This window comes from Dunckerocampus dactyliophorus, chromosome 8, assembly GCF_027744805.1.
Source record: "Dunckerocampus dactyliophorus isolate RoL2022-P2 chromosome 8, RoL_Ddac_1.1, whole genome shotgun sequence".
Lineage (NCBI taxonomy): Eukaryota > Metazoa > Chordata > Actinopteri > Syngnathiformes > Syngnathidae > Dunckerocampus > Dunckerocampus dactyliophorus.
The window spans coordinates 24,768,292-24,785,300 of record NC_072826.1 but is presented as its reverse complement, the minus strand read 5'-3'; the positions used below and the strand labels follow the sequence as shown (position 1 = coordinate 24,785,300).

Below are 17,009 nucleotides of genomic sequence, written 5' to 3'. Positions count from 1 at the left end.
CACAGTTTCCTGAACCTCACTGAAGCTCATGTTCATTCATGAGAATTGTGAATGTGTTTGAAGCACAAACACGCACGCTCGCATGCACACACGTGAGAAAGTTCCAAGGAAGAATGTACAGTACCAGTACAATTTCTCTGTAAGAAAAACCTACATTTTTAAGTGTTAAGAAGGTCCGTCTCGCTTCCATTGTTAATTGCCTTTTTATTGCCATTTTTGTAGCAACACATTACTTTCTGCAGTACAATACTCTTGAACTGATGCTCACGAGGGTATTGTAACCACAGTGTGTTCCAAACACTGCTTTTATGCAGACAGAGGAGGTAGTAAGTAGATTAATTCGTGTCCACACGAGAATGTTCGTGGGATTTTATTTTTTTTTGACGGGTTAAAAAAAAAAGTAGCGTCCACACTGTGCTGGATTAGTATATACAGTAGTTGCATCCAGACAGGAGTGCATCAGAGTGAAAATGATGTAATAACCACCTAAGTTTGGCACTGAGAACAGGCACACGGACGGAACCATGTGAGACTCCAAACCATAGAAGAAGAAAGGACGAATGCGCATAAGTCCGTCGTCTTCCGCTTACCAGAGGAGGAATTACTTCTGCGAATCATTAGGTAGTGTAAAGATCAAAGATCACTTCTGGTCACGTGTTGGCAGTGAGGCGACGGTGGGTTGGTGATGTCATCGTTCTTGAATTGCCTGTCTACACAGTAACGTAAAGCCGGCGTTTTCAGATTTTCCCACTCTGGAAGCCGTTTTAAAAAAAATACCGTTTCAGGTCAACCAGAATGCCGTTCCCGTGTGAATGAGAGGCTGAAACCATAAAATACTTTGCTGTTTTGACCCGAAAACTATAAAAGTACACTTCACCCTCTATCCGTGCTCCAAAAAAGATCAGTTAGGATAATCCATAATGCCGCTTATAGAGAACATCCAAACCTATTATTTCTAAAATCACAATTATTAAAATGTATTGATCTAGTAAATTTTCAAACAGCTAAAATTATGCGTAAAGCAAACAATAACCTGCTACCCAAAAACATAATACAATTCTTCTCAACTAGAGAGGAGAAAGGGAAAAATTAAACTTAAAACACTCGTACGCAAGAACAACGTTAAAAACCTTCAGCATTTCAGTATGTGGAATCAAATTATGGACCGTGTTGAGTAAGGAACTTAGACAATGCACTAAAATGAGCCATTTCAAGAAACGGTACAAGCAGTTGATGTTTACAAAGTACAAAGAAGAAGAGTCCCGAGCTGTGGAACATGCTCCCTCCTCATGTAAAAACGGCCCCCACAATCGAAAGCTTTAAGTCTCGTCTTAAAACCCACTTTTATTCTCTGGCTTTTATTCTCTGGCTTTTAACTTGGCGTGAGTCGTGTGGTCCTCTGTGACTTTTATTATTTTTTAGTTTTAATGGTTTTATTTATTTTAGGTTTTAAATTTAATTCGCTTATTTATTTTTTACCTACTTATTAGATTTTTTTTGTGCTTATTGTTTCTACTTCTTGTTTTAAATATTTTACTGTTGTATGTTTCTTTTTTATTTGGTCTTTTAGTTTTTACTGTAGTAATTTTTACTTATTATTTACATTTACATCTACATTCCTTTATTTATTTATTATTTACGGTTTTACTAGTCTGTGCAGCACTTTGGAAACAGTGTTTATAAAATGTGCTATATAAATAAAGTGGTGGATTGGATTGGATTGGAGCTGCTGTGTACATACATTGCTATGTCTAATCACTCTTACACTGACTACTAACTCGTATTATTTTTTTACATTTTACTTATTAATGTTTTTTTCCTTGTGAGTACATTGTCTGTATTGTGTGCTCACTCATTATCCAATTATGTTTCTGTCCAGTATTGACCTTTCAGCAGTTACCATTATTATATATTTATCACTATTTATCATGATTATTTATCACATTGTGTTGAAACTGGCAAGAATACATTTGGGCTACAGGAAGTCAACAAATGTATTATAATTGATGTGAAACGGATGGGGGGTAAGATAAGCTGTACTTCTTCCTACTCCTTTTTGGACATGTCGTACTTTGAATTGCACTATGTGATGTATTCCAATGTGACATGTCTGCTTGTTCAAAATAACACATAACTACATATAACTATAACATGTCTTTCAGTATTTTTTAACTAATATTCTATAGTCAACCACAAAGCAGCGGCCATTTTATTAATAAATTAATTTTTGAAAAAAACGCAATAGAGTGAGGGAACGATGTTCGAACCGCGATGTAGCAATTTAACATCATTAACATGTAGCGGTTTACCTATTCATTCACCTGTACAGTATAACAGTGGTAAAGAGCATGAAGCAGGAAGTCGCTGACAAATCCTCACGCTCCTCGACCTAAAATGCTACTCCTCTGTCATGCGTCAACTACAGGAGTAGTTTTAAGTAGTTTTATGACACTGGTTTTTTTTGGTCTTTTTACTGACTATAATGTTATGCAAAACATTGTCTGGGCAGTTAATGAGGGTTTGGGATGGTGATAATTTCACTCTGAAAGAAAATATTCAATTTTTTTTCCGATGGGGAAAATGGCTTGTAAATTTAAACTAGTTGGAGGATGTGTTGAATGGATTATGTTTTAGCTCGGGGTTTGACATGACATCAGTTGTTGTATATGAATGAATATTTATTTGGTTTGAGAAGAATGATGTTGCTCCCGATTTATGACTTCCTTGTAAAATAAACAAATAAATAAATAAATAACTCTCTTTCTCTCTTCCCCCCATGAAGACTGTCTCTTCCGACTGTGCCCGATGAACCGCTACTCAGCCCAGAAGCAATTCTGGAAAGCGGCGAAGCCCGGTGGCAACACGGATACGGTGCTCCTTAATAAGCTCCACGTAAGCGAAGCGATGACGTGTTGGTCTCGCTGCCGTCACTTTGGGCCGAGGCCACTGCACACTCATCTGTCCGCACGGCTCAAACACTCAACACAGATTTAGTTGAAGCTTGATATGACACTGCAGAGGATTTGAATGGACTTTTACATGTTCTGTACCACTGAATTGTGAAAGGGATTAAGTGCATTGGTGGAGGTAAAATTTTAAACATTCCTTTTATAGACATTTATAAAGCTTTTTACTCCCACCGTCTTATCTTTTCTTCCTCCACAATCTCCTTCCTCCCTTTCTGCTGTGGTACAATACCTTTTAAAGAAGTCTGACCACATGCTCATAAAAAGGAAGATTGGAATCTCTACTTTGTTACCTAGGCGATGGGAGACTGAGTTTTTGGTGAAATACCATCTGAAGTTAATTGGTTTCCTCTGTAACTGCATTCATATCAGCAATCAATCAATGTGTTCGTCATTGTAATTGTATGTCTTGGCAATAATAATGCAATAAATAGCCAGGAGAGTTACCATCTGTGTGTTTGACCTGACTCCTCCCTTATCTGTCTTTTGCCTCCCAGCATGCAGCTGACCTGGAGAAGAAGCAAAATGACTCTGAAAACAAAAAGCTGCTTGGAACAGTCATTCAGTATGGGAATGTTATTCAGGTTTGTCATAAACATTTGACCTAAACTGCAATCACAGGATAACCATCACCGAGGGCATACACTTCGTGTCAAACTCAGACCCGCTGGCCCGCACAGCCAGTTCATCCAGCCCGTGGAAATGATAAACATATTGTTAAATGACAGTCTGTAATGTCCGTTTCGAAAGACTTCTCCAAAGTACTACAACAAACCAACTTATGTCTTATTTCTGCTCAGCTTCTCCACCTGAAGAGCAACAAATACCTGACGGTGAACAAGCGATTGCCAGCACTCTTGGAGAAGAACGCCATGAGGGTGATGCTAGACACTGCTGGGAATGAAGGCTCCTGGTTCTACATTCAGCCCTTCTACAAGCTGCGATCCATCGGTGACAGCGTGAGTCAGCTCATACGCCTTTGGGGAGAAAAAGGGGCCACGCTCTGGTAGTTGCATGTAGCCTACAGGTAGTTTCGCGACTGAATACAGACTTTCAGGCTGGCAACATTTAAGTAGGTTTGAGTTGACTATTTAAGACAAGAAATAAACTGAACATGGGCAAGTCTAGTGGAAGTCATAAGATCTCACATGTTGCGCTCATAAATCGGTGCACCCCTAAACATAAAAAGTACAATGTGATCGGCAGATGTCCTGTTTCCTGTCATTCCCGTTTCCTCTTTCCTGTCCCTATGCACTGCCAAATAAAGACACAAATGACCAAAACCTGAATATCTGCTTCCATAATTCCAATTTCAAGTTTTAACTTTGCAAAGTACCTCCTTAAAATACGCAGGCTGTATGTATGTACTAGGAGTGTAATGGTACTCCATAATCACAGTTCTGTACGTACCTTGCAGTTTTAAGATCACAGTTTGGTTTATTTTGCGTACAGGAAGGGAACAAAATGCTAAATTAAAATTTTGCTTAATTTTAAATTAATATTTTTTTTTCATTAAAAACTGCAAACTGCAAGCAGCTAATTCAATAAATACAATTCTCAAATAAACAAAATAAATATGAAATTATACAGTGTATGACAGTTTATGACGTTTCTCTTTCGGAAACAATTTGAACAGTTTCTCTTTATGTTTTAGTAAAGTTCCCTACTGGCTGAAGTGCAGCATTGATAGTTCCAGTTCGTAGACCCGTTACCCATCCCCATTAATTAGTGAAATAAATAAATACACCATTAAATAATTACATAAATGTGTCATTAAATAATTAAATTGACAGTTACATCCAAAAATATGCCATTAATTCAGGTAATTAAATACACTATTAAATAATTACTTAAATGTGTCATGAATTAATTAGAATTGGAACTAAATACATAAATGTGTTATTAAATGTGCCATTCATTTTTTCAATAAATGAATACACCTTTAAATAATTACTGAAATGTGTAATTAAGTAATTCAAATTTTAATTAAATACATACATGTGTTATTAAATGTGCCATTAATTCATGATTTTTTATTTTTTTTTATTTTACATTTTTAAATTGCTTTCTAAAAACACGTGTCAGTGTGGCCCTGACTGAAGTCCCCATTCACTTCCGATCAATCCCTACGTGGATCTGTGCCACGTGCCTATAGTTGTGTTTCACATGGTCACAAAGCTGTTGTTGGCACCAGCATGGTGTTGTAGGTCAGGGACAAAATAAATCAAGGTGGCGTCAAGGCGCCCTGGATAAGCTCCTCCCAGAGTCGGCTGAGCTATTGCAGGATTCCTGATTATTACCTTGATCCCTGCTGCATGACGTGGTTTGATGCAATGAAAATCATTAGACGCGTTTATTCATTTGTTTCCCATGACAGGTGGTGATTGGCGACAAAGTGGTCTTGAACCCAGTGAATGCGGGCCAGCCGCTCCATGCTAGTACACACCAGCTTGTGGACAACCCGGGATGCAACGAGGTGTTCTGGCACCGTTACATTTCATCAGCTGCCTTTTGATGTCCATGTGGGCATGTTTGGTTGTGGAGAATCTATTTATAACTCATTGCTGCTGCTCTGTTATCATCCGACTGATGGAAAACACGGCCGATTCAAGCTGTTAGCTTTCACTCCACATGCGCAATATTATGATTTAGTTGTCACAACAACAGAGAGTGTTTTTACTCGTACAACGCTCGAGTCACACCAACACAGTTATTTATAGAAAGTACTATTTTCTTTTCATCCAAGGTGACAAAGGATTTCCTTTTTCTTTGTCATGACTTCAGTTAAAAATACTGTATATTCATAGATATCTGGAACATTGACTAACACTTCTTAAGGGAAAGGATACATACTGTATGAAATGTGATCATATTTCATTTAGTTGTTTGCATACAAGTAACATACAATCATACAAATACAATCAACCATAATGTTGATGGTTTTGGTCATCTGTGATGTTTTCCTTTGTTTTTACTTCCCCAGGTGAATTCAGTCAACTGCAACACAAGCTGGAAGATCGTCTTGTTCATGAAATGGAGCGACAATCAGGAGATCGTCTTAAAAGGGGTTTGTTTGATGTCTTCTCCAGTCACGGTTGGTGCATAAATGTACAACAGAAGTTCACAACTACTCTCACTTTGGGACCCAAATTCGCCCATGCGCATGAAGTCTTGACCCACTTTTATAGAAGTCAAGCAGTGATGTGCGGTGAGGTTCATGGCTAATGAGGCACTGACTACTTTGGATTTTATTTTATTTTTGTTTATTTTGTTTTGTTTTAATTTGTAATAATTCACTTTTGTTCAAAAAGTCTTCAAATTCTTAAATTATCAAATTGTTAAATACAAATACTTCTTAGTCCCATTTATTTCATATTTATTTCACAAAACCTTCGTGTTCTTACCTCTTTACCTGTTTACGAAGTACATGCAGCCTTTCCTTCTCAGGAAAGGTTCTGATACTTTTGTTGTAAAAGTCTGATCACTTCCTGGTGAGTTTGGGTATATACAGTGGGGTGAAAAAGTGTTTGTCACACTTAAAATAATTCAGCTCATCAAACAAATTTAAATATTAGTCAATGACAGGAAGAAAAAAATCCAAATCTACATGGTCCTGTGTGAAAAAGTGATTGTACACTAAACCTAATAACTGGTTGGGCCACCCTTAGCATCAACAACTGCAATCAAGCGTTTGTGATAACTTGCAATGAGTCTCTGGAGGAATGTGGCCCTCTCATATTTACAGAATTGTTGTAATTCAGCTACATTGGAGGGTTTTCGAGCATGAACCGCCTTTTTAAGGTCATGCCACCACATCTCAATAGGATTTGACTAGGCCACTCTAAAGTCTTCATTTTGTTTTTCTTCCACCATTCAGAGGTGGACTTGCTGGTGTGTTTTGGATCATTGTCCTCCTGCAGAACCCATGTTCTTTTCTGCTTGAGGTCATGTGCAGATGGCTAGACATTCTCCTTCAGGCTTTTTTGGTAGACAGCATAATTCATGATTCCATTTATCAAAGCGTCCTGAAGCAGCAAAACAGCCCAAGAGGTATGATGTTCATGAACACTGACCTTAACTGAGGGAAGCGAGGCCTGCAGTTCTTAAGATGTTGTTGTGGGGTCTTTTGTGACCTCTTCGATGAGTTGACGCTGTGCTCGTATAGTAATTTTGGGAAGGTTTACCACTATTCCATGTTATCGCCATTTGTGGATAATGGCTGCCACTGTGGTTCCCTGGAGTCCCAAGCTTTAGAAACAGTTTTATAACCTTTTCCAAACTGATAGATCTCAATTAATTTTAGTTATGTTGTAACAGGAGGACAATCACTTTTTCACACAGGGCCATGTAGGTTTTGATTTTTTTTTCTCCTTTCAGAATAAAAAGTTGTATTTATTTAAAAACTGCATTTTGTGTTCATTTGTGTTGTCATTGACTAATATTTAAATTTGTTTGACAATCTGAAACATGTAAGTGTGACAAACATGCAGAAAGAAATCAGGAAGGGCACTTTTCACACCAGTGTAGTCCTCCATCTTGGCAGTCAAATTTATTAATTTATTCAGCAGGGTATAAAAGTATCTCGAATGCATTTGACATACTTCTAGTTAGACCTGCTGCTATTAAAATACACAAACACACACACACACACACACACACACATACTCTCTCTTTGGAAGGACAGCAGTGATAAGCACCTACCAGCTCATGCACATCTGACTTCTTCAGGATGTAGTGGTACTGCAAGTGCCTCCCGTATGACATTTCTATGCATTTTTAGTGTCTAATTATCAAGAATAATGATGTCACACTTACATAAAAGACATTACACAGGCTGTAGAGAGTCATGGTGTATAATAAATGTTTCTGCGACATTATATTATTGGCGAGATTCTAACAATCACAAACTGACAGGCGAGTGACACTAGGCAGGCACGTTTACGGCAGCCTCACTTGGTCAGAAAATGTACAAATTGAAGGATTTTTACTTAAGAAAGTGATTAAAAGCGATTGGACTCATACAGAAAATGCATTTAGAATACAGCTCAATCAACAAATATTACTATTTGCTTCATGTTCTTCTTTTTTTTTTTTAATCTTTCCTGTGCACGTGAGTGTCACTGAAGTCAAACTATGCAAACTTATTGCATAATGAAAATGTATTTATTTAATTAACATTGCACACAAAATGCCTCAAAATTAAATATTTCAGTACAGATTTGTACGGTTTAGCTTTTGTAGGATTTGTTTTTTGACAAAAATGATTGCCACATTCTGTGTGTCTCGGTTATTGTACGCCCTTACAAACATTTGCAGAACGGAGTGGCCAATCAAAGCATGCGCACAGCTGTGACTCAGTCTTTGTGAAGAGTGTGGTTCTGTCACAGTTGGGACAGTGTAGACAAATTCAGGCCAGGGAATTCTTTAATCATCTTTATTATGTGTGTGTGTGGTGGGTTTTGTTCATAGAACACACAGAACAATGAACAACTCTGTATCTGTCTCCGTCTTTCCTCCTTTCAAGCATCGTGCTGTGCTCTGTGGAGGCGTTAACCTGCACTGTGCATTTCAGAGTGTTAAAGGAGTCTGTGTTTTTTTATTTTTATTTAAGACAGCTGCAAAAAAAAGTTGCAAGTGCCAGAACAACAACAACAACAATTACTACTGAATTCAAGAAAGAATTGGTAGCAAAGTAGAAATTAGCCTCTGTTAGAATAGAATTGTAATGTAAAGGTTTCTAGTTAACACAGGTTGCAGGGGGAACGGTTTAAGAGAGATACATTACAGAGTGAGGCGAGCCACTGTGTGCAATGATTGCACCTCCCTCCACTCAACACCGTGTTTGCTAGTCTTAAAGGTATCACATTTTTTCAAAAATATATTAATAAATCATGTTGTTTCATGGTTGAATATGGCCTATTTGTCAAAATAAATGTACATATTTAAGCAAATGTTATGTTTTTTTCTGCCTAAATTAAGCATTTTCAAGTATAAAAATGGCTAAATTAAGTAAAATACAAATACAAGGCATTGAGAAGACTCATTTAAAGATGTCATATTTAGTATTCTACACTGGTCACTAGGTGTCAGTAATGTTACATTGATGAGACAGCAGCAACAGGGAACTCTGAGAACGTGAGTCTACATTAAGTCATATTTATTATATCTACTATATTGGGTAATAGGAGTGTGAAGGAGACTATAGGGATGTTATTTCATCTCTAGGCAGCTCTAATAATGTTTAAAAAAAAAACATTTATTTATAAATAAGGAATTCTACTATGCAGAAATTAACTTACCACGGTCGGGTTGGGAACCAATTAACCGCCATAAACGAGGGATTACTGGAATTACATTTGACCTGCTGCAGTCATCACCAGATTGCGTGCAAGCAGAGCCAGTGGCGGTTCTGGCTTGAATGACGCTCTGGGCGGAATGAAGCTGTGCCCCTCCCACAGCTTGGGGTCGCGAGTGTCCCGCCTAAAGAGGGCGCCCATCTGCCACACATATCCTGATTTGATGAGGCTATGAGCCTGAACATTAGTACAGTAAATATGATTTTTTTTCTTTCCCCCTTGTGGCACCATCTAGAGAATGCCAGCCTGGGCAACTGCTAATGTGGCCCGTAGCAGAGCAGAGCCCAAACTTGTTTCCCCTGTTTAAGTTGGTAACGCATCTTGTGAGGCACATGCTTTTGATAGACAAAAGTACGTTTTGATCCTGGCTAATTGCAAGCAAGCATTAAAAACAACACTTCACTGTGTTTGTTTCAAGGGCGATGTGGTGCGCTTGTTTCATGCGGAGCAGGAAAAATTCCTCACATGTGATGATCACAGGAAAAAACAATACGTGTTCCTCCGCACCACCGGACGACAGTCGGCTACCTCTGCGACCAGCAGCAAAGCCCTGTGGGAAATAGAGGTGAGGGATGAAGAAGTGATGGATAATACTTACTTACTTTAACATGCCTGTGTGTGTGTGTGTGTGTATACATACATCAGGTCGTGCAGCATGATCCATGTCGAGGGGGGGCAGGCTACTGGAACAGCTTGTTCAGATTTAAACACCTGGCCACTGGACACTACCTAGCTGCAGAGGTCAGACTTCGCCAACCTCACTATTACATGAATGACTCCTGCATTGTTGTTAGTAGCATCTATTTGCATACTTGCAAACCATCCACAAATTAATGAATATTCAAACTGTCATGTCATTTGAAAGCAATTGTCCATCTGTGTTCTCGTGTGCGCAGGTGAATCCAGAGTATGAAGAGGAGGGTCTGGAGTCACGCCCCTCAGTAAGACCACCACACTGCTCTCATACAGTAAAATAAAGTACCTTTTTCACTCCCAAACTGAGTGCACGACAGCAATTTGTATGTTTGTATTATGACTTAAACTGCCAACAAACCAAAAACAAACAAAAAAAGATTCAAAAGATGTTTCTAGGCTTTGGACCAGCAGATGGCAGTGTTGTGCTGATAATGCATCTTTACTGGACAGTCTGCTGAAGGCTGCATCCTTCATGCAATAATATAGCCATACATTTTCTATACTTAAATGTTTCAGATCATCAAACAAATTTAAATATTGGTCAATGACAACACAAATGAAAACAAAATGCAGTTTTTAAATTAAACGTTTTATTATTGAGGGAGAAAAAAATCCAAACCTATATGGTCCTGTGTGTAAAAGTGATTGTCCCCCCTGTTAAAACTGTAAAAGGTTTTAAAGCCACTTCTAAAGCTTTGGGACTCCAGCGAACCACAGTGAGAACCATCATCCACAAATGGCGAAAATATGGAACCTTCCCAGGAGTCGCAGGCCAACCAAAATTATACCAAGAGCGCAACAACGATTCATCCGAGATCACAAAAGACATCCCAACAACATCCAAAGAACTGCAGGCCTCATTTGCCTCAGTTAAGGTCAGTGTTTGTGACTACACCATAAGGAAAACACTGGGAAAAAACTGCCTGCATGGCAGAGTTTCAAGACCAAAACCACTGCTGAACAAAAAGAACATTAAGGCTCGTATCAATTTTGCCAGAAAACATCTTGATGATCCCCAAGACCTTTGGGAAAATACTCTGTGGTCTGACGAGACAAAAGTTGAACTTTTTGGAAAGTGTGTGTCCAATTATATCTAGTGTAAAAGTAACGTTGCATATCAGAAAAAGATCATCATACCAACAGTAAAATATGGTCTTAGTAGTGTGATGGACTGTGGCTGTTTTGCTGGACCTGGAAGACTTGCTGTGATAAATGGAACCATGAATTCTGCTGTCTATCAAAAATTCCTGAAGGAGAATGTCCCGCCATCTGTTTGTGACCTCAAGCTGAAACAAACTTGGGTCTGAGAGTAGGACAATGATCCAAAACACACCAGCAAGTCCACCTCTGAATGGCTGAAGACAAACAAAATGAAGACTTTGGAGTGGCCTAGTCAAAGTCCTGACCTGAATCCTATTGAGATGCTGTGGCATGACCTTAAAAAGTGGGTTCATGCAGGAAAACCCTCCAATGTGGCTGAATTACAAAAATTCTGTAAAGCTGAGTGGGCCAAAATTTCTCCACAGCGCTAAGGAGAGTAAGAAAACTCATTGCAAGTTATCACAAACACTTGATTGCAGTTGTTGCTGCTAAATGTGGCCCAACCAATTATTAAGTTTAGGGGGTGATCACGTTTTCACACAGGGCCATGTAGGTTTGGATTTTTTTCTCTTTTAAAAAGAAAATGTTTCATTTAAAAAATGCAGTTTGTGTTCAATTGTGTTGTCGTTGACTAATATTTAAATTTGTTTAATGAGCTGAAACAAGTGACAAACATGCAAAAATATAAGAAATCAGAAAGGGGCAAACACTTTTTCACACCACTGTGAACTTAAAATGTATTTCCATGAGAGCCATATCATTTTTTTTTAACATTGAATACAACTAAATGTGCGCATTTTAATACAAGATCAACAATTTTAGAAAAGTACAGAAAGGACAGCTGGCATTGGCTCTGACCACCTGCATGCAGTAGAAAATGGATAGATGGATTAAAATGCATAAAAAAGTTTTATATATTGAACATTATTTTTAATACTGTGATTTCTAGAATGTTTTACTTTAAAAAGTCAGCAAAAAATAATTAAAATAATTTTTTGTGTGTTTACAAATGTCTGAGAGCCATAGGTTCCCTACCCCTGACTTAGAGACTCAATTTCGAAGAGGTCCTCAATTACATTTGTCCAAAAGACATAACTATCATGGTGCTGCTCCTAACAACATTAAATTCACAAGAGAAGAGATGAAGCAGGAGAGAGAGGGCAGTGTTTACACCAACAAGGAGACAAACTAAAGCTACACAAGCTAAAATAAGTCAATTTTTTTTACGTATATGGATACATTAAAATCTTAACTATTTATAAACATCAGAATGTTGTGGACGAAGACGCTTTAACATGTGACATGATGCCTGGACACATCCCAATGTGGAGAAACGTATCAAACAGCCATAATTTAACACCGAAACGTCATTTTTGTATATACAAATGAGTGAAAGTAGTGAACATAAGTGTATTTAGTTACAATGGGAAAAAAAGACTTTTGGGTGTACAAAATTTTTGTTCTATAAAACGACATCATTTCTACTTTGTAAAGTCAGGATTCAGTGTTTACTAACTTTTGTTATTTAATATTCTGTATTAATACGTCATTTAATCATATAAAATAAAGAATTGTATCGTAACTAACAATTGCTAGAATTCTACTTCTTTTTTTCCCCGTATTCTCCCCCATTGTAAAAATGTGAGTACATTATATTACAAAAAATCAAAGATCAAGTTTGAATCTGCACGAGCAATGGCATACTCCATTTATTTTCTGTACCGCTTGTTCTCACTAGGTATACTGGGGCCTATTCCAGCTGTCTTTGGGCAAGAGGTGGAGTACATTGTAGACTGGTACAATAATGTACTATCATTGTTAAGTGCTGGCTTGACATTAGATGTTTGCAATCAAAAATCAATGTGATTCGTTTTATAGTTAATCCATCCATTTTCTATACCGCTTCTTCCTCATTAGGGTCGCGGGGGCATGCTGGAGCCTATCCCAGCTGACTTCGGGCGACAGGCGGGGTACACCCTGGACTGGTCGCCAGCCAATCGCAGGTTTTATAGTTAAAATAAATGAAATTTAAATAGCGTATATCAATCTGGTATGCTGAAGAATAAATGCACTAAGAGTTACCAAGTATTTCTAAACACTAAAAATGAATATTGCAAAAAGTAAAATCGACCTTACTTTACCGTAAATTCTCGTGTATAAGCCGCACCGGTATATAAGCCCCACCCACTAAATTTAGAGCAAAAACCAGATTTGTTCATACATAAGCTGCACCGGTGTATAAGCCTCACGTGTCCACGTCAGAACGTCCACGTGAGGACCAGGCAGCTCTTTATTTGACAGGAGCCAACCATGAGCTATGAAAAGACTCACGATGAGCAACCCATTGGAAATTACAGTCTGACTCACTTTTTCATCTTACAAAACAACATTAAATTCATCACACAGCAACTTAACACTCAAATGTTATACCTCAGAAATATAGAAACATGAACCAGTATGAGTTTAATATGAAAAAAAAAACAACATTTATAATGAATGCATTTCATTTGAGAAAACCATTTCATTGGAGGAGCATAGAAAGCATATAAAATCGTGGCTGGTGATACAATGCTGCCTCTGTCCTCCAGAGGGAGCTAGAGGGAAGCTGACATCATTGCAGTGCCCCAATGAATGTGTTGCTCAGACACAATGCTTTATGGGAGAACTTTAAAATGCAGTTTTTTTTGTTATTATTTTTAAACTCATATTGGGACATGTTTGTATGTTTGACTGGTACAACATTTGAATGTTAAGTTGCTGTGTGATGTATTTTTGTATTGCTATTAAAGTGTTGTAGATCAGTGATCCCCAACCTCCGGGCCGTGGATCATTTGGTACCGGGCCGCACAGAAAGAAAAAATAATTTCCATGATGTTTTATTTTGAAAAGGATTCTCTCAGTTACATCCGTCGACCTTGACGCATGTCCATTGTGCATGTGCTAACTTTCTCTCGCCGCACAGATAGACTACTACTGTATTTTTAGCATTTTTCTTTCCCCTCATATTTGGTGTCAAATGCTGATACTATGTGGGAATGCATAAAGGTAAGTTTTGATGACTTATTGAGTGCAAATATGCACATTTGTGTCAAGTGAATTCATGCTAGCACACTGCCTTTTACCACACACGTCAAACAGTGATGTAATAATCTCTGGAAAAACTCCAGAGATAAGATAAATTAGATTGCTATAATGTACGAAACACATCAGCTTCCCAACTCAGTTGTATTTGGCCTACAGTAGTGGTTTACCATGCAGTCGCGTACCCCTTCAGACTTTTGACTTGAAGCCACCCTGCTGCTGCTTACTTAAAAAACATAAACCATTTTTACATTTCATTAAATTGAAGTATTAATTGGTTAATTAATTTTATAGTACTGCGATTGATTGGCGACCAGTCCAGGGTGTACCCTGCCTCTGGCCCGAAGTCAGCTGGGATAGGCTCCAGCATACCCGCGACCCTATTGAGGATAACGACATAGAAGATGGATGGGATGGAATTTTATAGTATGTAATTCTCGTTCAAACCTTGCATTGTGCATGGTCACATGTTGATAAAAGTTTTACATGAGCAATGATGAAGAGATAAGATGTGAATTTCTCTTATCTAAGTATTCGTCCTACATATCTTTTATTTCAGCCGGATGTTGGGATCCTTCCCTCTGAATGGGTTGAACTTGAGCTTCACTTTTGTCCACTTGAAATCTCGATGATTTAAATCTGCACATTAATTTGATACCAAATTGAAGGGGAAAGTTGAACAAACATAATAAAGCAGTATCCAAAGTACAAAACTACATACAAGCAGCGATAAAGCCTCATTTTGAGGGGAATCTTCATTCTCTCATCCTGACACGCACATACATTGACAGGTTTTCGCAGTGCAGGGATTGGAACACCAATATAAATTAAACCTTCTAGATCAGGGGTCTCAAACTCAATTTCTCTGGGGGCCAGTGGAGGTAGAGTCTGGGTAAGGCTGGGCCGCATCAAGTATTGGGAGTAGGGCGGGGAATCTCAGGGTACCTCACGATACGATACAATTCACAGCCATGTGATAACACCACTGTTAGTTCAGTGTTGGTGTTTACTTGCGCCCTGTAAGTATGCAAGTAACACTGAGCTTGCCCGGATGTTGCGGGCTGCAGTTGCACTACTCTTTGATGTCTAGTCGCGGGCCGCAAGATACAATTTGGTGGGCCGCAAATGGCCCACGGGCCGCGAGTTTGAGACCCCTGTTCTAGATTAAACACTCTTAATACGTATTCATATAACTCACACAGAGCAATGAAGAACTTCAGGCCGTGTCTGCTTCCTTCTTTCTGCTGTGACTGTGCGCTCTGTGCTATGAGGTGTTCAGGTGCACTCGTAATTGTGAGTGTTAGGCGCTAATTGTTTTTCATTTTTATTCACGTACCCCCAATGGCAATTTGCGTACCCCTGGGGGTACGCCTACCCCACTTTGGGAACCTAGGGCCTACGCCTTGCTTTTGCCACCCGCTGAGCGGCGAAGGTTTATAATATAATATAATAATATAATATAATATAATAATGTTATGGTGAAGAGTGTGTAACGGTTTTAAGACAATGCAGACGTGGGACTAATAGACTTAACTCTATTAGATTCGCAGAGGTTGGCTTTCTTGTAAAGAGCCCTGTTTAATTCAGTGAATTAAATTGAATTAAATTGGGAAAATCACATTTGGTTTAGTTGAGTGCTTTTCTTGTTGCGGGGATGCTGTCTCCGGAACAGCAACGGCTTGATCTCCTGCATTTCCCGCTGCACTGCCCACACACCTGATTCCTAGAAATCCCCTCACAGTAACAGTCAAAGCCTTGCATCGTGTTTCTTTGAAATGTAGCATTTTTTAAAATTTGGCTTCTCATTGCAGCTGGACTTGGAGCAAGAAGCCTTGCGGACCCGTTTGAGAAATGTGCAGGATAAAGTCATGTACACCCTTGTGTCTGTGCCGGATGGAAATGACATCTCTTCTATATTTGAGCTTGACCCCACCACATTACGAGGAGGAGACTCACTAGTACCCAGGTAGGGGGAGGGGGTGAAGGAAGCGTGTACTTCTTTCAGTTCACATGGTTGTGATTGATTCATGGCAGCATGTAACCCCCCATGTGAGCAATAAGTCAACCTGTTGTGCTTCATGTGTAACCTGATGGCCTGACCTCGTTTCTCCATCCTGTTGCTCAACATGGTCGTAAGTGGCGGTTTTGTTTCTGTTCATCTTATGTTTCGCTTGCCTTCAGATTCTTTCTGGCCTCCATTAAACCAGTTAAATGAACATCTATGGCGGGGAAGTTCAATATTTTTCTAGCGAGGGCCACATACTGGCATAGCAGAGGCCATTTTGATATTCGTTTTCCTCAGATGTTCTTGGTCGTCCACTCCTCCCTTTATTTAACCTTGGCGTCAATTTTGTTTCAATAAACAACAATATGCACTGTGACTTGTCTTGAGGAGTAGCCATTTTTGCAGCTTATTAAATACAGGGTGAGGCAAAATGATCTGACACACTTGTAGGTTAAATAAAAGGCAAATAAAGTTAAGAAACAAGAAAGTGCTTTTATTTTCGAAAAGTACATATAATGCTATTCTGTTTCATTATGTTTTAAAAATTAAATCAGTCAAATGGGATCCATTATTGTCCACACACTCAATGCAGATCCAGTAGCTCTGAAGTTAGTAACCCATAACAAGATCGTGTTTCGAGCTGGTACGGGATCATGTCTACCAAGACGAAGTGCAAACGGAACGCTCGTTGTGTTGCAGTTACAGATTTGTTTGTTTTGGTAAATGTTTCCACAATGAACACGCGGTGCTCACCAGTCCAATTCATGGCAGCAACTGAAAAAGAAACGAAAAACAATGGCATTA

General features: G+C 38.8%; 1 protein-coding gene across 3 annotated transcripts in view; it reads left to right on the top strand.

The window, feature by feature from the left end:
* The window catches only part of LOC129186071 (inositol 1,4,5-trisphosphate receptor type 1-like), a 143,074-nt gene that overhangs the window by 14,328 nt on the left and 111,737 nt on the right, over window positions 1–17,009 (top strand). For all 3 annotated transcript variants that reach the window (XM_054783906.1, XM_054783907.1, XM_054783908.1), the window contains exons 4-12: window positions 2,783–2,892; window positions 3,464–3,550; window positions 3,767–3,925; window positions 5,344–5,442; window positions 5,950–6,033; window positions 9,741–9,887; window positions 9,968–10,063; window positions 10,219–10,263; window positions 16,012–16,166. In XM_054783906.1, coding sequence (XP_054639881.1) covers window positions 2,783–2,892; window positions 3,464–3,550; window positions 3,767–3,925; window positions 5,344–5,442; window positions 5,950–6,033; window positions 9,741–9,887; window positions 9,968–10,063; window positions 10,219–10,263; window positions 16,012–16,166 — 982 coding nt within the window. The remainder of the gene's footprint in view (window positions 1–2,782; window positions 2,893–3,463; window positions 3,551–3,766; window positions 3,926–5,343; window positions 5,443–5,949; window positions 6,034–9,740; window positions 9,888–9,967; window positions 10,064–10,218; window positions 10,264–16,011; window positions 16,167–17,009) is intronic.